The sequence below is a fragment of the Stenella coeruleoalba genome, assembly GCF_951394435.1.
Source record: "Stenella coeruleoalba genome assembly, chromosome: 2".
Classification (NCBI taxonomy): Eukaryota; Metazoa; Chordata; class Mammalia; order Artiodactyla; family Delphinidae; genus Stenella; species Stenella coeruleoalba.
This window is the reverse complement of record NC_137147.1, coordinates 169903249-169926757: the sequence shown is the minus strand read 5'-3', so window position 1 is coordinate 169926757 and position 23509 is coordinate 169903249. Positions and strand designations below refer to the sequence as shown.

Sequence of the window (23509 nt, the reverse complement as noted above, 5' to 3'; positions counted from 1 at the left end):
ATTTCAAATCACTCAACCCAGCGTTTAACCTGAGGGCATCTGGAGATCCCTGATGCCCCAGAATCTGAAGGCCAAGCAGAGTAAAGGGCAGACTAGAGGAGGCCCACAAAAGCCAGAACATTCCGCTAAAGATGATTTTGTAAATGGATGAACTAGGAAAGATATACCTTGAAAAAAAGTAGTTGCCTGTGTCGGCCTTGACTCTGGGTAGAGTAATAAGAGGACTGACAGGTCTGTAGCGCTTCAGCCACAGTGTGTACTCACGCAGCTTGGGGAGCCAGAGCCATACTATTTGTAAGGCAAAACAAGGTCCAAGCTGGCATCGTCTCTAAAGGAACATACGTTAAGCATAGGTCCCAAGGAATGCCAAAGTATTAAGTTCCAAACACACAGTCCTATTAACACCTTGAGTTTAGCCCAGTGAAATCCATTTCCGACTTCCGGCCTCCAGAACCAGAAGATAATAAATTTTGTTGTTTTAAGCCATGCATTTGTTACACTCCCCCGCCCACATTCCCCATCCAAGCTCTCTTGGAGAGACCCCTGTCTTGAGGGAGAAGCAGCCCCCTGACATGTCAGAGTGTTCTGTCAGATTTACTGTGATTTGTTACAGCCTCAGGAGGAAACTAAAAGTCTGGCAAAAAGCCTTAAGTTTTCCCGTGGATTTAGTCGGTTTGCAGAAAGTAGCCTGCCCAGCACTTACCAAGATGAATGGCAAACTTTTCTGGCCCTTCACCAGGAAAGTGGCCGAGTTCTTTCTATTGTTCTCTTCATGGGTGGGGCTGACTTTTGAGCTCAGGTTTATGCACACGACCCAGTTCTAGCTTTCAAACCTGTGCAGAACCTAGGTCATGACTCCTAGGATTTGAAAACTTTAGCAGATGGCCCCTCAGGCCTTTTTCCCATCAGCCTTAGGAAACAGGGCAAACACGGCATCATTTTCACCTAGTTATATCATTTCATTCTTTATTTCTGGCTTCTTTTTTTTTTTTTTTTTTTTTTTGCGGTACGCGGGCCTCTCACAGTTGTGGCCTCTCCCGTTGCTCCGGACGCGCAGGCTCAGTGGCCATGGCTCACGGGCCCAGCCGCTCCGTGGCATGTGGGATCTTCCCGGACTGGGGCACGAACCCGTATCCCTTGCATGGGCAGGCGGACTCTCAACCACTGCGCCACCAGGGAAGCCCTCTGGCTTCTTAAGGTATCTTTTTTATTTCTGCTGAGCTACTTACTAAAAACATTTTTGTTATATTTTGTTATTTCATTTCCAAATAATATTAGGTTCAAAAGGACATTCAAAATAAAATTACAGACTATTTGGAAAAGAGCAAAAATGAGGAAACATTAAACCTGTGAGATGCAGGCAGAGTGGTAATTAGAAAATATTTACATACTTTTTTTTTTTTTTTGGCCGCACTGTGAGACGTGTGGGATTTTAATTCCCCAACCAGAGATTGAAACAGGCCCTTGGCAGTGAGAGCATGGAGTCCTAACCACTGGACCACCAGGGAATTTCCGAAAAAAATTTATGGATGTAAAGGCATATATTAGAAAAGATGAAAGATTAGAAATTAATAAACAAAACATCTAATCATTCAAGAATCTAGAAAAAGAATAAAGTAATCCACAGAAAGTAACTAAGAAATTTTAAAATTAAAGCTATAAAATTATTTTAATCAATAAAACTTTTTTTTTGAAAGGAAGAATAAAATACTTGGAATTCTGTCAAATAAGCTCAAGAAAAAAACAAAAAAAAAATACAACTTGAAATTGTACATAACTCCAGGTATAAAAGATATTAATAATTTACAGGAGATTACTATGTAGAAATTTATATCAATAAAATATAAAACCTAAGTGGATAATTTTCTAGAAACATGTATCTTATCAAAATTGAGTCCAGAAAACTGAACAGGTAAATAACTACCCTCCAAACCCAGACATAGACACTCTGACAAGAGGGTTTTATGAGTGTTTTCTGCTGTACCAGATGAACAGATGGATCCTATTTTATTTAAATGTGATAGGAAAAACATGTAAAGTTTCAAACTTATCTGTTACCAAAACTATGTAAGATTTGTTAATAAGAATATCATTATAAACCAATCTCACTTATGAACATAGGTATACTAAAATGTTAGTAACCAAACGAGCAGATTGTTACATGTGTAATGTAATACATCACTGGAAGAAAAAAAAAAAGATTCCATTGACAAACGGGAGGGAAATAAGCAAAATTCTTAGAAGTAAACCTAACAAGAAATGCAAAGTCCTATACGAAGGAAATATAAAATTTTACTAAAGGTAATTTTTAAAAATCTTAAAAAGAGAGAGAGAGAGGTGTGCTTTGGTGAGAGTCTCCATGTTGTGAACTTGTAATGTTTCCGTTTAGTCTACACATTTAATGCAATCAATAAGACAAGTTTATTCTCAAGTTCATAAGAAAGAGAAAATGCTTAAGTACGGATAACGGATTACTGGAATTGCAGAGTCAAAAAATATTCCTGTTTAAGTGAAAATTTTAATCCTAGTATGTATACCCATTTACATCTATCTATAGAGAATAGTCTACTAAATACATGGTGTTGGACATCGCCTCTTACCATGAACACAAACTCCAGAGGAATTAAAGAGCTGTAGCTGTTTCTTTAAAAAGATGGAACCATGCAAAGAAAATATAAATATTTTTATAATCTTGGAGAAGAGAAATGGACAAATTTGATTATCTAAAAATGTAATAGATCTTCAAAATAAATGACCCCTTAAAGTTGAAAACTAGCAGTAGACTGAGATAAAATATTTGGAACACATGCAATATATAAAGGATTAATATCCAGAATAAAGCACCACTACAAATCAATAAAAAATCAGAAAGACTCTGAACAGACAATGCACAAATTAATAAATACAGTCAGTGTAATGCGTGCTGTGCTGTGCCCTAGTCCTGAAGGATTTATTCCCCCAGCTGCTGAGAGGGTTGCTGGCTGACTGCCCTCAGCTGTCAGCCTCTCTGGAAATGACCCTCAGTGGAAAATAGTTGCCTCATCCAAGGGTATGTGCCTTCCCAGGGCAGCCTTCATCCAAGGACTGGGCAGCACAGGGGTGTAAGGGCCTGGCACCACGTGCTACTCAGGACAACTCCGAAGGGCCATCCTGACTTCAGAGTTCACCAAGAGGTCAGCTGAGGCCTTACTTGTGCAGCCCAACTTTTCCCTCTGCCTGTTCCTGTCTCCCTCCCTTCCCCCATGGATGGTAATCAAAAGAGCACTCCCCAATAACTTCCTGCACCCTAATCTGCGTCTCGGCATTGTCCTCCTAGAACTTGACCTGCAACAGTCAGTGAACATGGAAAGATGTCTTACCCCAGTTCTAATTCGAGAAATGAAAAAAAAATTTTTTTAAATCAAAGATCCCATTTTGCTCATTAGGTTGGAAACATTTTCAAAAACTGATAGTATCAGGGTCCGTGAGGGTGTGGGAGAAGAACATTTCATACACTATCAGAAAGTAAACGGGTACATTATCTTTGTAAAGCAATTTGCCATAACCTGTCGATTCCACCTATAGGTACCTATCTTAGAGAAATTCTGGTACCTTTGTATAAAAAGACATATATAAAGATGTTTCATCGAAACATTTTTAATAGTGAACAACTGCAAACAACGGTACGTGTGCTGGTTTATAATCTCAGCTTTCCTTCCTTTGGGGAATCACCTCTTCGCATCTCACTTAGTGCAGGTGCAGCTGTCATTTACAATAGGCCTGTGATGGTTAATTTTATGTGTCAGCTTGACTGGGCTAAGGGATGCCCAGATAGCTGGTAAAACATTATTTCTGGGAGTGTCTGTGAGGGTGTTTCTGGAAGAGATTTGCACTTGAATCAGTAGACTGAGCAAAGAAGTTCCCCCTCGCCAGTGTGGGTGGGCATCATGCAGTCCATTGAGGGCCTGAATAGAACAAAAAGGTAGAGGGAGGACAGATTTGCTCTGTGCTTGAGCTAGGACAGTCACCTTCTCCTGCCCTCAGACATGAGTGCTTCTGGTTCTTGGGCCTTTGGATTCACACTGGGACTTACCCCACTGGCCCCCTTGTCTTAGGCCTTTGGGTGTAGACTGGAGCTACACCACCAGCTTTCCTAGACCAATCATGAGACTTCTCAGCCTCCATAATCACATAAGCCACTCTCATAATAAACCTCTTTCTGTAGATCTATATCTATACCTATGTCTATATCTATCTCTATATTTGTATCTATCCTCTTGGTTCTGTTTCTCTGGAGAACTCTGATTAATACGAGCCCCTTCCTCTATCTAGGCACAATGGCAAGCACAGAACTGAGTCCTGATCAACCACAGCATCTCATTCACCTGTACCAGTGACAGATCCAGAGGGGTACCCTGATTCCACCATGGCCAATCTGAGACCTGGTCTGGAACTGATGGATAGACACTGGTACAGAGGAGTTAAGCCAGGGGCTGTCAGGGACCGTCTTCCCTGGCCCATGAAGAAGCCTGTTGGTGAAATGAAACCAACACACACACACACACACACACACACACACACACACACACACACACACACACACACACGGGCTGATCAAGAGATGGAAGCACTGATCTTTGAAGCAATCATTCAGTCTCCACATCCAGCTATGCCTAAATCTTCTACTTCAGAAAATCAGCAGTTCCCCTAATTTTGCTAAAACTGGTTTAAAGTGTTTGTAAATCTTGCAGCCAAAAGAGTATTAACATAATTTGTTGAGCATTCATGACCATAATTAGGGGACACGTTAAATAAGTGACAGTACCTATGTACCAGGAGTCAGCAAACACTTTTTCAGTAAAGAGCCAGGGAGTAATCGTTTTATTTTAGGCTTTGCAGCTCATACAGTCTGTGTTCACCTCTGCTGCTATGGCGAGAAGCAGCCACAGACAAGATGTAAATGTTGACTGTGGCAGTGTTCCCATAAAACTTTATTCATAAAACCAGGCGGCAGGACTTCCCTGCTGGTCCAGTGGTTAAGACTCCATGCTTCCAGTGCAGAGGGCCCAGGTTTGATCCCTGGTCAGGGAACTAGATCCCGCATGCCACAACTAAGAGCCTGCATGCTGCAACTAAAAGATCTTGTATGCCGAAACTAAAAAATCCCACACGCCGCAACTAAGACCCGGCGAAGACAAAAAAAAACAAAAAAAAACCAACCAGGTGGCAGCTGGATCTGGTCCTCAGGAAACAGTGTGCCAAGTCTTACTGTACCATGGAACCATGAAGTATTTTAAAAGTCATGTTCTTCTATAGATACTCATGTAGTAGGATAATATTTTGTGTCATAAACCCATAGCTTTTCATTCTCAGTAATTCCTTTTAACCTTTCTGCATTGGAGCCTTTGTACTTGTAGATGTTCTGCCTGAAATACTCTTTCTGCAGGTACCTGCCTGGCCGGCTCCCTTCCTCTTTCAAGGTCATGATTCAATGTCTCCTCAGGGAGGTTTTCCCTGGCAGTGCTATCTAAAATTGCAAGCACTCTCTTTCTTCCTCCCTTGCTTTGTTTCTCCTTAGTTATTTTTCCTATATACATATTCTATATTTTTCTACCCTGAATGTTCTATGAGGACAGGTCTTTTACTCTGTGTTATTCTCTATTCCAATGCTTAAAACAGGATCTGGCACATAGTAGATGCTCAATAAATATTTGTTAAATGAATGAATAAAAATGACACCATTTGGCTTCCCTGGTGGCGCAGTGGTTGAGAGTCCGCCTGCCGATTCAGGGGACACAGGTTCATGCCTGCCCCGGTCCGGGAAGATCCCACATGCCGCGGAGCGGCTGGGCCCGTGAGCCATGACCACTGAGCCTGCGCGTCCGGAGCCTGTGCTCCTCAACAGGAGAGGCCACAACAGTGAAAGGCCCGCGTACCACCAAGAAAAAAAAAGATACCATTTATTGACCACTTACTCTGTGCCAGGCTCTGTGGAAAGTGCTTTATTCATTACATTAATCCTCACAACAACCGTCTGCAGTAGGTGCCACTAAATCTCTGATCTGTATCTGGGCAGGGAAAATGCTGGCACCTATTTCCACAGAGAAAGGCCAAAGAGCAGAAAATACAAAGCGAAAATCCTTGGCTTTTCCTTCCAGAATAGGTCCTTGAAACTCAGAGAAGGTAATCATCTTGAAAGCCAGGGCATTTTCTTCAAGGGCATTTTAAAAAATAAGAAATGTGAGGTTTTCGTGTAACCAAAAGCCAAGTATCCAAAGGACTTGAGCATAAAGGTTATCCTTAAATGATAGTTGGGGATGAACATATGCCTTTTAGAGAGAGATGGGGAAAAACACTTCTGGTGTAGCCTGGAGATTTTCTCAGAGTAGAAGAGCAGCAGAATCCGTCCCTGGTAAGGGGTAGGAGTCCCAGATCAGAGAAGGTCCAGGCCTTGATGACTGGGTGTGTCCCAGGAGGCTGAGAGCCTCACAGAGAACAGCCAGGGAAGGACCAGGGCATGGAGCAGTGCTGACTGATTGAGGCTCCAGGGGGAAGGGCCAGTAGCCCAGAGCCCAGGGGATTCTCTTAGGGAACCTGGATGGCTGAGGGGGGAAGGGTAGGTGTGAAGGGAACTGGAGTTGGGCTGGGAAGTTTCCTGACCGCAGGGGCCTAAGTAGAAGAGACTGTGCTGTGAGAGGGGTCATCTCGGTGGACACCAGGAGAAGGGGATGCCCACAGTGCATCAGTGGTCCCCAGGCCACAGCGCATAAGCCCCCTGTCCCCATCCCAAGTCACTCCTAGGAAGAGGGGAATTGACTTTCACTGACGATTTACATACTGGAGACGGAGAATAACTCAGAGTTGACCGAGTTTATCCAGAAGGGACTCGACCAAGTTCTCTGCGGCTCAGCTAAGAACTGAGCTAAAAGCTAAATGAAGTACACAATGGATTAAGAAAAAAGACAATTTTGTATACATGAGATTTGTGATAATGAGATCAGTCCCTGTTACTAAACTATGGAAAGATCTCCAAGGCATAGTGTTAAGAAGAAAGGAAGCAAGTCGTAAAACAATATGTAAGGTATATTCCCCTTTGCAGTAGTCTTCCCCACTTTTATCCTCAGTTTTGCTTTTTGCCATTTTAGTTACTCATGGTCAACCTGGGTCCAAAAATATTAAATGGAAAATTCCAGAAATAAACAATTCATATGTTTTAGATTGTGTGCCATTCTGAGTATCGTGATGAAATCTTGTGCCATCCCACTCTGTCCAGCCCAGGCCTTGAATCATCTCTTTGTTCAGCATATCCGGTCAGCTAATCACTTGGTAGCCATCCTGGTTATCAGATTGACTGTTGCATATGGCAGTTCTTGTGTTCAAGTGACCCCTGTTTCACTTACTCATGGCCCAAAGAGCAAAAGAGGATGCTGGCAATTCAGATTATGCCAAAGAGAAGCTGCAAAGTGCTTCCTGTGAGAAGGTGAAAGTTCTCAACTTAATAAGGAAAGAAAAGAATCATATGCTGAGGTTGCTACGGTCTACAGTAAGCACAAATCTATCTGTGAAATTGTGAAGAAGAAAAAAACTCACGCTAGTTTTGCTGTTAACACCTCAAACTGCAAAGTTAAGGACACAGTGGGTGATAAGGGCTTAGTTAAGGTGGAAAAGGCGTTAAATTTGTACAATAATATTTCTCAAGAGAGAGAGAGACCACCGTCACATAACTTTTATTACAGTAGATGGTTGTAATTGTTCTATTTTTTTTAATGTATTTATTTACCTATTTATTTATTTTGACCTCCTGTTACTTCACATCCTCACCAGCATTTGGGTCTGTCAGTGTTCCTAATTTTGGCCATTCTAATAGTGCAGTGGTATTTTATTGTTGTTTTAATTTGTATTTTCCTGATGACATATGCTATGAAGCATCTTTTTATATGCTTAATTGCCTGTCTGTATATATTCTTTGGTGAGCTGTCTGTTAAGGTCTTTGGCCCATTTTTTTTTTTTTTTTTTTTTGCGTTTCGCGGGCGTCTCACTGCTGTGGCCTCTCCCATTGCGGAGCACGGGCTCCGGACGCGCAGGCCCAGCGGCCATGGCTCACGGGCCCAGCCGCTCCGCGGCATGTGGGATCTTCCCGGACCGGGGCACGAACCCGCGTCCCCTGCATCGGCAGGTGGACTCTCAACCACTGCACCACCAGGGAAGCCCATTTGGCCCATTTTTAAACTAGGTGTCTACTTTCTTATTGTTGAGTTTTAAGTGTTCTTTACGTATTTTGGATAACAGTCTTTAATCACATGTGCCACTTGCAAATATTTTCTCTCTTCAAATGCTTTTTCCCCCAGTTTTGTTGAGATATAATTGTCATACAGCATTGTATAAATCTAAGATGTACAGCATAATATCAGTAATGTGACTTATGTTCGTCATGAAATGATGATCACAGTAAGTTTAGTGAACATCCATCATCTCATAGAGACACAACATTAAAGAAATAGAAAATAATTTTTTTCTTTGTGATGAGAACTCTTAGGATTTACTCTCTTAATGTTCGTATATAACATGCAGCAGTGTTAATTATATTTATCATGTTACATTACATCTCCAGTACATATTTATCTTACAACTGGAAGTTTGTACATTTTGATCACTTTTATCCAATTCTCCCTCCCCCGACCCCCTACCCCCCCACACACCCCCAACCCTGGTAACCAAAAATCTGATCTGTTTTTTCTATGAGTTTGTTTGGGTTTTTAAAAATTTATTTATTTTATTTATGTACTTTGGGCTGTGTTGGGTCTTCGTTGCTGCTCGCGGGCTTTCTCTATTTGTGGTGAGCGGGGGCTACTCTTCGTCGTGGTGTGCAGGCTTCTCATTGCAGTGGCTTCTCTTGTTGTGGAGCACGGGCTCTAGGCACGTGGGCTTCAGTAGTTGTGGCATGCGGGTTCAGTAGTTGTGGCACGCGGGTTCAGTAGTTGTGGCGTGCAGCCTCAGTAATTGTGGCTCGCGGGCTCTAGAGCGCAGACTCAGTAGTTGTGACGCCTGGGCTTAGCCGCTCTGCGGCATGTGGGATCTTCCTGGACCAGGGCTCAAACCCGTGTCCCCTGCATTGGCAGGTGGATTCTTAACCACTGTGCCACCAGGGAAGTCCCTGTCTGTTTGTTTTTGAAGTATAATTGACTTACAAAATTATGTTAGCTCCTGGTACACAACATAGTGGTTCGATATTTCTATACATTTCAAAATAATCACCACAATAAGTCTAGATTTGATCTGTCACTGTACAAAGATATTACATAGTTACTGACTATATTCCCTACACTGTACATTTCATATCTGTGACTCATTTATTTTGCAACTGAAATTTCTATTTTATTATTAGTTATTGTTGTTATTCCCTTACTGTGCCTAATGTATAAATTAAACTTTATCATAGGTATGTATGTGCAGGAAAAATCATAGTATGTACAGGGCTCAGTACTCTCCACGGTTTCGGGCATCCACTGAGGATCTTGGAACACATCCTCCAGCATAAGGGCACATTACTATATACAAATGGGAGCAGAGGGAAGTCGGAGGGGGAAGGGAGTTGGAGAGGGAGGGAGAAGGAGAAAGGAGAGGGGGATGTGGTGGACGAGTGGGAGGGAGACTTTCTCTTTTTAGTTCATGACCTTCTATACAGCTTGAACTCTTTACAGGAATGCACTTAACTACTTTTTATGTAAATACAACAATGAAATAAAGTGATGCAATGATTATGCTGCATTTTTTTTCTCTTTTACTCAAGAACCATCATTTCAGGACCACCCTCTCTGGCTCTGACCACCCAGTTTCCCTCCTTCCTCTACCTGATCCAGTGATCTTCCTCCATGTATCCCTACGGTCTCACTATAGCATGTATATAGCATTGGAAACAATTGACTCATGGATTTATCTTCTCCACTAAACTATGTGCTCCTCAAAGCAAGGATGCGTCTTAGTCGTGTTTGTGCCCAGAATCTTCTAGGACCTCAACACATATGTGATGAATAAGGAAAAAATTATCATAAACCTATTTCTGACTTCAGATTTGTCCCTGAGTTCTATTTTATCAGGTTTTAAAATATTACTATTATGATCTACTTAAAATTTGAATATGAAAGCTAAAACATAAAAAGCCTGAATTAATAAAGGGAAAGCAGCATTCTTTGTTGAAAGTTAGTTTTCTGCCAGCTCTCTAAGGAAGAGCCATGTCATATTTAAGATGAAAGCACAAATAAAGGCCATGAATATAATGAATGATCAACAATCTCCGATCTTTAAAATTCAGGCCTAGAATTTTATGTAATAATGATTTCATCTGTAGCCTCCTTTTAGTACATTTAAATATTAGCTGGCACAAAAATATTTAGGGGAATTAAAAGGTACTCTTCTGAGTCTAAGCAACCCAGGAAGTCCATCCCCCCCTCTTTAAAATGTAGGAGACATGACTAAGGCATGGCTGGGGTGACAGAATGGACACCAGATTATGATGACTGAAATTGACCAGCACTTTACAGGCTAGGCACCCAAACCTAAAACAGTGAGAAAACTCAGGCATAGAATTCTGAAATCTTTGTACAGGTAACAGGGAAGGTTCAATGGTTTTGCATATTTCTGTATAACTTTCAGGGGTACAACTGGGGTGCGAAAATGGAGGCTCCCCAGGTTTGGGAGATTCAATAGTTTTGCATACTTCTGTATAACTTTCAGGGGTGCAATTGGGGTGCGAAAATGGAGGCTCCCCAGGTTTGGGAGAAGTGGTGTGAGGACACTGATGTGCCTAAGGGATGCCTTTACAGCACACCTCCTGACTGAGAGCTGCTTCTGCTTACGCAGGAAGCAGGAACAGCTAAGTTCAGGAACTGAGAGCAGCGAGGAGGAAGTGGAAACAGCCTGGGTAGGTCTGGGAATCTCTCAGGAACCTCTCGTTCCTCTTTCCCACTTCAGTTCTTCCCCTCCCTGGCTTGCGGGACTAGACCTGCCCGGGGTTAACCAGCTCAGACCCTGGCTGCTACCAGGATAGGAAGGCTTTTGTCCTTTGTTAACTCTCAAGGCTATTGTTTTCTATCTTCCATTTGGTTCTCAAGCGTAGTGGGAACCATCCCATCTCAGACTATTGGACACAGCAGCATGAAGATGGCTGTGATCATTTTCTTTATGCTGATTTCAGGTTACATTTCTTTGGATGTGTTTCAAATATACACATCAACTCTCTCTCTTAGGTTTTCTTTAGTGTAGCATCAGTATAGCAGATACTAGATGTGAGAATTAAAAATACTTCCGTGAAAGCAGACTTTAGGGGAGATTTCCTTTTTTGTGAAGAGCAGCAGGCACTTAAACCAGGGTGCCCTTTGGTTGCAGGAATGTTAAAAAGGGCAAATGAGGCAGTGGCTGAGATCTCCCACTATGTGCCCCGTTAAGCTGAGGCCAAGTCGGCACTTCCTCCACACCCATCCACGTTAAAACACGACTGCCCCTCCTAGATGAATTTGCCCACTTTTCCCTTATCTTTATTGTCAAGATGTTAGTCCAATTCCCCGTCATCTCTTACCTGGATTCCTGTAATATTTACCTTGTTTGCCTCTCCATTTTTTTGTTTTGTTTTGTTTTTTTGCGGTACGTGGGCCTCTCACTGTTGGGGCCTCTCACTGTTGTGGCCTCTCCTGTTGCGGAGCACAGGCTCCACACGCGCAGGCTCAGCAGCCATGGCTCACGGTCCCAGCCGCTCCGCGGCATGTGGGATCTTCCTGGACCGGGGCATGAACCCATGTCCCCTGCATCGGCAGGCGGACTCTCAACCACTGTGCCACCAGGGAAGCCCTGCCTCTCCATTTTGACATTTACGTTCCTTCAATCTATTGGGTCCACAGGGATCTTTTTTTTTTTTTTTTTTTTGCGGTACACGGACCTCTCACTGTTGCGGAGCACAGGCTCCGGACGCACAGAGCTCCGGACGCACAGGCTCAGCGGCCATGGCTCACGGGCCTAGCCGCTCCGCGGCATGTGGGATCTTCCCGGACTGGGGCACGAACCCGTGTCCCCTGCATCGGCAGGCGGACTCTCAACCACTGCGCCACCAGTGAAGCCCCACAGGGATCTTTTTATAAACAAATCCTCAGCTTCCCAAGGGCTCCCGTTGCACTGAGAATAAAATTCAAATCCTTGCCAGGGTCTCAGTGCTGAGCCCTGCCTGCCTTGCCAACCTAGGCCTCCTGGGGTTCTAGAACGGGAGTTCTCATGCCTGATGACCCCCTCTGTCCAGGCTGCTCTCCACCCCACTGTTTACATGGCTGACTGTTTCTCATCTTTCAGGCTTATGTATCTTTTCCTTGGAGAGGATCTCCTTGACACTCTGCCTATTTTCTATCAAGGTGCCGGGTTTATTACCTTCAGAACCCTCATCACAATCCGTAATTATAGGATTGTCTGTTTACTTGCTTCTACTCTATCCTCTCGATCTGTAAACTCTATGAGGGAAGAGGTCATACGCAGTACCTACTATGGTACCTGGCACATAGTAGGTGCAATCGATAAATAGTAGCTGCATGAACACGTTTTTTTCTTAAGCGTCAATGAAAAAATAAATGTGGAAAATACCAACCGCCTTAACAACAGTCAGACTTAACTCATGCCACAGCCATAAGGGATTGGGGCAAATTCACAGGCACCCTGCAGGGTTTCCTATCTTCCTAGTAGGGGCAGGGTTCCCGTGTTTTCTGCATCTGGACACCGTGGACTTTTCCCTTAGCCGGGACCAAAATCTCAGGCGAAAATCTTCTGATTCTTCTGGTCTTTTCATTCAACCTTGACTTCTGAAGGTCACACCAATTTGTATGGACATTGTTGATCAACAAAGAATGGAACCTCCCTTCTTCCCAGAACTAAGTGCCCGGTATTCTTATTTTTGGAGGCTCCACCCACTCATTGTATCAAGCATACTGAGATGAGTTCATATCCCACATTTAATACAATTCTTTTGCTGTAAAATATATTAGAAAAGGTGGTTAGAATTTTGCTCTTAGAATTTTTGGCTATGACTGACATTTAATTTTTGATTGGCTATTATATTTTTAGGCAATCATTATGCATACTTGTAACACGAAACCTAACTCACAAACAGCTTCTGTCATGATTTTTTTTTCAAATGTTTATTTTTTTAATTTATTTTAGTTTTTGGCTGTGTTGGGTCTTCATTTCTGTGCGAGGGCTTTCTCTAGTTGAAGCGAGCGGGGGCCCCTCTTCATCACGGTGCGCGGGCCTCTCACTGTCGCAGCCTCTTTTGTTGCGGAGCACAGGCTCCAGACACGCAGGCTCAGTAGTTGTGGCTCACGGGCCCAGTTGCCCCGCGGCATGTGGGATCTTCCCAGGCCAGGGCTCGAACCCCTGTCCCCTGTATTGGCAGGCAGATTCTCAACCACTGCGCCACCAGGGAAGCCCTGTCATGATATTTTTTATATAAAATCTAAAAAACTTGTTAATATTATGTTACGTGTTGTGCACAGTTAATAAAGTGTTTATTAGAATATTAATTTTGCAGTTTTCTTTTGGAGTATGTATTTTTTTTCCTGATTTCGAACTTTTTATAAAAAATAAAAAAATAAAAATTCATAGGCCCTATGCATTGGGGATATGATGTCTAATAGATAAAAACAACACTATTCTATTTTCCTCGTATTTGTAGCCTTCCTTTCTCTTAAGGACTTTTTGTGAACTCAGGGAAGCTTCCCTCCCCTCTACATGTAGAAAAATGGCCTGTTCCACTAAGACTTGTTTTAACAATAACTATGATAAATAGCAAGAAGTAACTTAAAAAGCTGTTCTCTTATAGAAATTGAACTACTATGTTAAATGCCATTACTGTGTTATTTATTTAATGAGGGAAGATGGTTGCATCTTTTTATAAAAGATGGATTTAGACAATAATTTAAAAATTATTATAAAAGACATGAATTTTTACAACAGTACAATGTATTTTCTTTTAGTGTTTTACATGTATACATACACAAATACATCTTCTAATCTTAATATACAATATACAATTTTGTATCCTATTTTTTCACTTATTTTAATATCATGATTAATGTCATTACATTTTATGTGAAATTACCATTTTTATTGGTTGCATTATAGTCTGCCATAGGGATCTACTGTAATACATTTCATTGCTCTGTCAATGTTGGAAATTTCTATTTCTGTTATGAAGGTATACATAATAAAGATATGATGATATTGGAGATTGACTCCTGTCCTCCACTCAGCTTCCTGTCTCCCAAGGGAGCGACTAAAGTCCTCTTCGTCTGCTTGGGGAGTGGAGGGGAAGGCAAAGCAGGCTGGGAAGTGGTCACCCTAGTGTTGGCTTTTTTATATACTGTCTTCCCTGTCCGATCTGCCCAAGTCAGGCCAACAAAATAACTGCCAACCAAGAGGAAGATTCCTGGAATTGCTGCCACTGTCCTGGAAGTGCCAGCCAGCTGCAGAAGCCAGAAGAATCACCATCATTTTCAAATGGGTGGACAACCCCTGCCAGCGGGTGCCAAACCACAGCCAGCTCAGGAGGCATTTGGACGGCACGGCTAGACCCTCAGAACTCCCAGATGGCAAGCTGTGTTGCATCGTGTCAACATCTTCCCCCCGCAAAAGTAACTCATATGTCACAATTGAATTCTTGGATCCCATTTATTTGGCTGGCATTCTGGCTGAGTTTGACTGTATATGCACTTTAATAATGGTCTTCTAAAATAATACCATTTTTAATGGCAAGGCTCTGGCTGACACTACAGAAGATCGAACGGCCTTGTCCCACATTTTGCTCTGATCTCTTCATAGAGCAATGGAAAGCATAACAGCTTCCGAACAGCACTAAGGAAGTTACTGAATTTATTTTCTCAAGGAAGAATTCTAATTGAATTATTAAATTGAGGAAGTATTTTTTTTTGATGAAAAGGGTAATAAAATAAAAATTCAGAGCATCCACCCTATTTCAACCTCCATTTCTGGTATTGCGTACCTTAGTTAACATAACACTTTCACCGTACTCTTCTAGGACAGTAAATAAACTTGATTACAGTAAAAGAAAGTATTTTTTTAAAAAAGTAACAACAAGCAGAAGCAAGTCAGTATTGGGAGGCTTTCAATCTTCCCAACATTTCTTTCCTGCTTCTTGGTGAACTTGGCTGCTGGAGCATTTCTGGCAGCTGTAATGGCCTTGGAAGCTGGATGAACAGCCCAACAGGCCAAATGCAAAGAGGTGGGAATGGCCTTCTCCTTGACTGACATGACCACATCCCCATCCTGAGATGGAACTTCCTTCCTCTTCTTTCTCTAGCCACGCCCCTCATCAAGACCATTGTCGATTGTTGATGGTTGGGGTGCTTCCACCCTTGATATATAAGCAGCCTGAATGAGATGCTGAACCAAAGACATGTGTATTGTTTTGTTATCACACAAACTCCAAAGGAAAACAGTGATCAAATTGCTAAGTTGTTAAATCCAAATGTGGCTAACCCTCAAGTTTAAATATTATGCCTAACCTAACCTAATTTCCCAATAAAGTATTTCTAAATGGACCCCTCCACACACAGTTCCTGGGTGTTGAATCTTGTAACTTTGATGTGAGAGATGAAAATTTCCTTTTCATTTATTCATCAAAAGTTTGCCATAGGTGCTATGGGAAAGGGAGTATGTTAGGTTCATTGGAAGCATACAGAGTGAGTATAACACAGACCCTGCCTTCAAAGAGTTTGTCTCCCAACAAGTCAGGAAATCACTTAAACTTCTCTAGATCTCCATTGTCTAATGTAGATAATCTGAGAACTGGGTTAGGTACTTTCTGAGGTCATTTCTGCAACTCTAGAACTCCTACACCACATACATCCTCTGCAGAGTACAAAGGTAGTGTGAAAGGTCATTGGCAAAAATCATCTCATGACCTATTCCTGAATGGCATTATCGTAAATGCCATTCAAAGTAAGTTAAATCACCCAAAATTCTGTCCCTTAACATGATTCTATTACAAACTCTGGTTTCTAAGAGAGTAAATCTTAAATGTTCTCACTGCACACTCACACACCCACCCACACATGGTAATTATGTGTGATGTACGTGTTAACTAAACTTAAGGTGGAAATCATATATATATATATATATATATATATATATATATATATATACATCATCAAGTTGTTCACCTTAAACTTACCCCATGCTATATGTCACTTATATCTTAATAAGGTTGGAAAAATATTTCTGTCCTTTCAAAGCTACAGGTCTCCTCATTACTATCTGAAAATACCACGTGGATTTTCATCTCCATGCCGGCACCTCAGTCTGCCCCTAACAGGGATGACACTGTGCGCCCATCCAGACCTTGCGCCCTCCTAAGTGAAACCTCACCTGACAGTGCCCACACATATCCATCTTCCCTTCCTGTAGGTTCATTCAACACTTTGTCATCACTAAATTCAGCTTTTAAGCCTTCACAGCTAGCGTGTCGTCTTCCATTATTAATATACAGTTAAACCCAATAGAGCCGTCATAGAATAAAGTGCTATGGAAGCACTGAGGTGGACGGATTAATTTCAACTAGGGGGACCAGTGAGAGCACCAGGGAAGAGATAATATTGGAGCACAATTTTTTTCATGGACAGGACCTGGTAACAGGGTTTATGTGGAGTGGTGGTGAGAGGCAATAATCAGTGATGATCCTAAGCTTTGAAGCCTGGGTCAATGAAAATTTGTTAAACGAATGAACTTGTGGTTGGAGTAACGCAGTGACATGAATGCCATTTTCAATATAATAGAAAAATGAACCAACATGTGAGATGAAGGACAATGTTGAACTTGGTTTTAGACAATTTTTAAGCTGTCTGTGGGCAATTGATGTAGAGATGTTCAACGAGGCACTTCTCTGAGGTCAGGGGAGAGTTTATGGGTCATCCACAAGTACTCTGCATTTCATCTTGTATGTATACAGTGCTGTATGATTTATAGAGTGCTTTTCAGAGCCACTGTCTACTGTTGATTTTGATTCTAACGAACATCCTATGAAGTAGGTAGGGCAGGATTATAATTACCAGGCCCAGAGTAGTCCCTAAAGTGACCGTTGTGTCTGATTACTCTATTATTTTATACATTTATTTATTTTTGGCTGCATTGGCTCTTCGTTGCTGCATGTGGGCTTTCTCTAGTTGCTGGCAAGCGGGGGCTGCTCTTCGTTGAGGTTCTGCGGGCTTCTTATTGCAGTGGCTTCTCTTTGTTGCTGATCACAGGCTCTAGGCACGCGAGCTTCAGTAGTTGTGGTGCGCGGACCCTAGAGCACAGGCTCAGTAGTCGTGGCGCAAGGGCTTAGTTTCTCCGAAGCATGTGGGATCCTCCCAGACCAGGGCTTGAACACGTGTCCCCTGCATTGGCAGGCGGATTCTTAACCACTGCGCCACCAGAAGTACCCTGATTATTCTATTATTAACACAAAGAACCTGAGGCTCAGAGAGGTTCTCTGCTCAAATATGTGGGAGAACTGGGCAACCCCACCTCTTCTCACTGCAAATTCAGGTTGTTCTTTTTTTAAACCACTAAGAGTGGTGATGGTTGAGGCTGGGGGAGCAGATAACATTTGGGACAATAGTATGAAGCAAGAGAGAAAGAATAAGAGGATGTTGGGGCAACCCTTGTGTTTAAAAAACAGTCAAAGCAAAAAGGAGCAAATGAAGGTGACCACGTGACCTGTCACTTCCCACCCTTCGAGACTCATCAAGCTCCTTAAGGGATCAGGATCTGTCATGCTTTCTTTCCCTGAGAGAACCAAGCAGGTTAACTGGTACACAGTAGGAGACCACTATACTTGAGGGGGAGTATTAATGACAATAGATATATAATGACTTGCCCAGTGGGCTGAACAGGGTTATGATTACTGGGGAAGATATAGGGACAACAGGTTTTTAGACATACTTGGAATGGCAGCTTCCTGAGGTGGTTCAGGTATTCCCAGCATTAAGAAGGGCTAAATTTAGGTGTACGTGTATGAAGACAGTGAAAAGGTTTCCGCGGAAGGTGAGTGAGATGAATTAAACGGATATAGGAAACATCGCGGAGGATTTGACATAGAAGGTGCAATTTGGGGCATGATTCTCCTGGCCAAACCAAGGGCTCTAAATGAGGAATCAGGGTCCCATCTAGGGAGGGCGTTAGTGGTGGTGGGAATGAGAGCCCAGCGGCTTAGGTGGGAGTCTCCCTTCTGCATGCATGTGGGAAGGCCCAAGTTTAGGGTCCAAAAGGCCCCATGGTTAAAGGCACAAAAGGATTAATAAGTTCATTGCAGGGCTGCTTTGGGAGGCGGCCAACCATGTGCCCAGGTCCTTTCCCTCGGTGCTAGGGAAGCCCTGGTCTTCACGCAGCGTTTCACGTCTCACTAGCTCTCCTGATTCTTGGCACCGGTAAGCGGCGATGCCCCGAGCCTCCTTCCTTCGCCTGACCACCGTCTCTGGGGGCTCCTCTCCTCCGATCTCCCTACTCTCCCCATCCTTCCCTCTTTTCTCCTGAGCTGCAGAAGGGATACCTTGCGGGAGTCCTCACGCTCCCCGCGCCGCACGCCCACCCCGCGGCCTCCTGGGCCGGCGGGGAGCTGCCGCCCCGAGCTCGCCTGCGACCCGGGGGCGGCCAGGCCGCCGCAGAGCCGGAGCGCGAGGGCGCAGCTTAACGGTCCCGCGGCCGCGCCTCGCGCTCCGCGCCCCGCCCGGCGGCGCCGCAGCTGCTGCCCGCCCGCCCCCTGCGTCATGACGCCGGCGCCCAACGCGGAAGCCGCTCGCGGCGCGCCCGGTCCAGCCGCGGGCTGAGCTCGGAGCCGCGGCGGGCGCGGGAAGCGGGCCGGAGCGCGAGCCGAGCGCAGCCTCCCTCGCCAGCCGGGCAGAGCGGGCACCGCGGGCAGAGCGGGACAAGCGTGCCGGCGGCCGGAGCGGGGCACGGCGCGCCGGGGCCGCCGCCGGGGGTGATGCAGCTGCCTCCCCGGGCCGGCGTGTAGAGAGGGCGGGTCCCCGGCCTCGGGAGCGCGGCGGTGGAGGGGACAGAGGCGGCGGCCATGGCGACCCCCGGCAACCTGGGGTCCTCCGTCCTGGCGAGCAAGACCAAGACCAAGAAGAAGCACTTCGTAGCGCAGAAAGTGAAGCTCTTTCGGGCCAGCGATCCGCTGCTCAGCGTCCTGATGTGGGGGGTAAACCACTCGGTAAGGGCTCGGGCTGCGGTGCGCGGTCCCTTTCCTCGTCCTCGTCCTCCTTGTCGTCCTCCTCGTCGTCGTCCTCGTCCGCCGCCTCCTCCTCCCCCTCCGCCCCCTGCAGCTGCTGAGGGGCGGGGAGCCCGAGCGGGGCCCGGGCCCTACGGCTGTTTGCCCTCCGGGGCTGCCCGTTCGCCGCGGCGCCTCGGTGCCCCCAGCCCCGCGCCGCGCGCCCGCCCCTCGGGGCCGCCCAGGCGCCACTTGGACCCCCTAGGGACCTAGGGCCGGATGCAGGACGAGGGGGTCCCATTTGCAGTGGAGCCCTGCGGCGGGTACCAGTGTCGCCCCCGGTCCGTGCGTCCGCTTGCTGGCCGATCTGTCCCCTGCAGCCCGGGAACTGGGAAGTTTGTGCGGGGCACGACTCCTCCTGGGCTGTCACCCCAGCGGGGGCTGTTGGGGCGAGAGTCCCGGCGCTTTCTTTCTCTGCGGGGGCGGCGGGGGAGGCCGGGTCCTCCGCCGTCCGGCAGGTGTATCTGCCCGAGGCTGGGAGCCTATGAAGCCTCCCCGCACCAGGCACAGGGGTGAGAATACTGGCGATCGCGGAGCTTTGGGCAGCGGCTTAGTGCTTAGGTCCTTTTTTCCCTTTAAAGGCGATATTCTTGGACGCCAGGAATCTTTTTGGCAAAGATAAAGCCAATGTAAATATGGCTCTGGTGTTTAGCATCTTCCTCTGCTCCTCTCCCGCATAGCCCTGCCGCTGTGCCCGCTGAAGAGCTGCCTGGCGGGGAGTCTTGCTCCCCAGACCTCCTCCCCCACCTTGGGGAGCCAGGCCGAAGTCGCCGACTGCGGAAGGGCGGCCTGGGGATGACAGCGGGAGGGGGTCTCGGCGGGCGCGGTGGACGGCTGTATTGAGTTGACTGCACCCGTTTGGGGGGGTTTGTTTCAGAGGTTGGAGGAGACGGCTTGGAAAGGTTAGCGTAGCCCGCTAGCCCGAGGTCCTGGAGATGCGCCGCTGCGGGCTATGCGGACTGCGGTCTGAGGGTCCGAAATAGTTTCCTGCTGATCTTCCAGCGAGAAACTCTTGCAGTTTTAATCTTCTTGGGATCAGGAAATCTGATAGGAGCTGTTGGCTGAGCCATGAAAGTTTAAATGAGCCTGTGAATTTTGACCATGACCTTACCCACTGCAGTCGGTTAGCTTCTGAGGAGAAGTGTACGCTTGCCTTCCGTACTTTTGATTTCGATGGATGTCTGTGGGCCCTTTTCAGCATAATAGAAATGACAGAAAACCATGTTGGATTTCGAAAGAACATTCTCGGTGTAGTGAAGAAGTTGGTTGAAATGGCTCAAAAGCATCGTATTTGTATTTTTCTTTCCCAGGCTGAGCTGGGGAAAAGGTGAAACTGTATCAGGATTGATCGATTGTGCTTGCAAGCAGTGACTGTTTTTAAGAAGGTTGAGACTTGATTATTCCTATCAGCCTAATGCCTGATCGCCTGGAGTTCATTTTAACTTCCTGATAACTTCTTGAGCAATTAGGAATGCAAGCTTTTGCAACAGCGGACACTACTGCATCAAAAACCCCCTACGTTTTATTAAAGTAAACAAAGTGTTATTTTTCCTGTGTAATAAGTGTACAGTTTAGAGTTATGTTCTAAATTTAAGTTTTTTTATTATGTTGCTGTTAGTTGCTTTTTAAAAAAATAATATTGTTAGTTCTGTATGTATGGGTGCTTTTATCTCCTTTGAAGTTCTGGTGTTTTGGTCAGGAGAGTGTTTGTGTCTGAGCGTTTAATCTAGTAAAGTAGTGATGATAATATGCCTCTGAAAGGGTGTGCTGTCTGGGAATTAGTCCCAACTCCAGTTTACTTTAGAAAACCTTGTAATTGTGTGGTGTTTTACTGTACCCACTTCTGTTGCTGCTTTATACTTTTGAATTGCTACATTTGTTTTAGAGTTTCTTGCTAATTGGAAATATTTTGAAACTACTTAAAGCTTATTAAAATAATGTGATTTGTAGATAGTGCATTTTCTTTTGCTTTCAAGAGAAGTTAGCAAGTCTAAGTGTAGTCATCCAGAGGAGTCATTTCCATAGTATGCAGTATAACCATGTTATTCATTCAACAAATATATATCAGGCACATTGTGCTAGCCTCTGTGCAAAAGATTGCTAAAAATGCCCCTCACATTTTTGTCCAAATATTTTTATTTTTAGGGCTCGAGTTGACATAAGAAAGGTCTGTTTCACAGGCTTCTTTTTAAAAATGTTTATTTTCTTTCTTTTTTTTTTTTAAAGAAAGGACGGGTATATAAAGATGAGATCTACACTCAGGTGCCATGTGTTTCTGGTTGATTTCATTTTAGGTAGCAAAGTCTTAGATAAATGTTTTCATATGACCTTGTATGCACCAAAGTCTACAGTATAATATGAAAATAAATTTGTCGGTTGTATTGTGTATGAATGGAGACATTTGAGAAAGCCTAGTAGAGCAGGAAGAGATCATTCAAATCAGTCCTTCCCTACATTTCTAATGTGATCAGGATAAATGGGAAAAGATGTCATGAACATAGCAATTTCTTGCTTTTAAAATTCATGTGCATTTGTCTTAAGGACATTTAGAAATAACCATATATTTGGAGCACTAAAGGGGAACCATAGTCATCTACTACATGGAGGATCCTTTAAGCATTTTACAAGATTGGGAGTCATCTACACACCATAGTAAAATGCTCATTGGATCCATGTTCTAATTCTTTCTCTAATGCTGTTGACCTTGGGCCTGTTAACTATTTTTGTATCGATATTTGTATCTGTGAGTTAAGGTGACTGGAATGGATGATTTCCAACTTTTTTTCTAACTTCAAGATTCAACTCCTTTTACAGTCGAGTAGGTTCCTACCATTAAGTTAGGAGCCCCAGACTAGGAAGAATAATAGTGTATAACAAAAGTTGCATCGCTATTATAACCTTGCAAATGCAGCCACACTCAGGGAATTTTCAAGGCCATGGTTGGGGCAAGGAAATCTGTGGTGATTGCAAGAGATGTGTGAACTAAGAGTTTGTGGGATAGATTGTAGTCGGACTGCGTTGCAGTCTATTAAGTCCAAGTCTATTTGATTGAAATATAGAAACTTGCAGTTAAGGTGGAAAATTTCAAGTCCATTGTGGTGGTAATTCTCAATGACAAGAATAAGCTTGACTTTGTGTGGTTAATTCGATATGTTACTGCTTTCTGACTTAGACTACCCATCAGTGAATGGATCACTGCCAATTTTTATTTTAAGTATTTTAAGCGGAGAATATAATTGAATACATAAAGGAAAAGATGACTTGAGGCAATTTTGTCTTGTTACATTTGGAATTAAACTAAAAACGATGAGGGAGTTAGCTTCTTACAATTATATTTTAATAGTGTGTGGAGCATGCATGTAGAATGTTAGGAGTCAAGCCTTGTTTTAAATAGATATTCTAAAAGATTTTTATGCGGAGTGAAATGAGGGCCTTTTAGAAATGAGTATTTAAAAGCCTATTTCAATATCTAAAGGAAGACCTTTGCATAGAAAAAATTGAAAGGGCATAAAACTTGTTTAAAACAAACATAGTGTTTCGAAGTAACCAACATTAGTGTTCCTTTTTTTGGTTGCAAGCTGTGGAAATGTGGATGAGCAGAGGCAAAATCTGTAAATATTAGGAGGGTTTTGGAGGTCACGGTGGAAGGACAAATTGGTAAGCAGACCAGGAGAGCGGGGCTGGGGCTGGGCTTTGGCAATAATTGGAACCAGGTGCTTGGGTGTCGTTGGGTGCGTTTGGCTATATTCTTGCTCATTGCTGTCCGGTTTCCTCCACAGGGCAGGGAACTAATACTTCCTGAATTTCACATTTTGTAATTTCCACCCCCCAAAAGGGTCTTTCTGTCTCCGATTCAGTTATAAAAGTCCAATGGAAGGATTCTGACTGGTTTGGCTTCCATCATTTGTGGCATTTCCCTAGACCAAGCCGCTGAGAAAAGGTGGCAGCTCTTGCCCATTGGAGTTGGGGAAGAACAGTTCCCAGAGAAGGGACAGGTGACATCAGGCAGGTATCCATCCTAGTGTTAGAGCTAGTACTTACCTAGTACTCGTCTAAGATTGTCTTGGTGCCCATGCGCCATGTTTTGTGTGTTTTGGCAGATAACGCAGTTTTCTGAGCTGAGCATCGTAGCCTTTGTTATATTCTCAACAAGGTCCTGGAATTGAAATAATATTGAAGAAATAGTGATGTCTTTTAGGTTCATGGGTTTATATTTGGGCACTGAAAAAGGTA

The 23509-nt window shown here is 44.1% G+C and overlaps 1 protein-coding gene across 24 annotated transcripts in view; it reads left to right on the top strand.

The window, feature by feature from the left end:
• PIP4K2A (phosphatidylinositol-5-phosphate 4-kinase type 2 alpha) overlaps positions 1-23509 on the top strand; it is a 485936-nt gene that overhangs the window by 290248 nt on the left and 172179 nt on the right. For 3 of the 24 annotated variants that reach the window (XM_079913303.1, XM_079913297.1, XM_079913286.1), the window contains exon 1: positions 18630-19219. The exons of the other annotated variants lie outside the window; for them this stretch is intronic. In XM_079913303.1, coding sequence (XP_079769429.1) covers positions 19076-19219 — 144 coding nt within the window. In that variant the 5' untranslated portion in view covers positions 18630-19075. Of the gene's footprint in view, positions 1-18629; positions 19220-23509 lie in introns of those variants that run through there. 24 annotated transcript variants of the gene reach the window in all.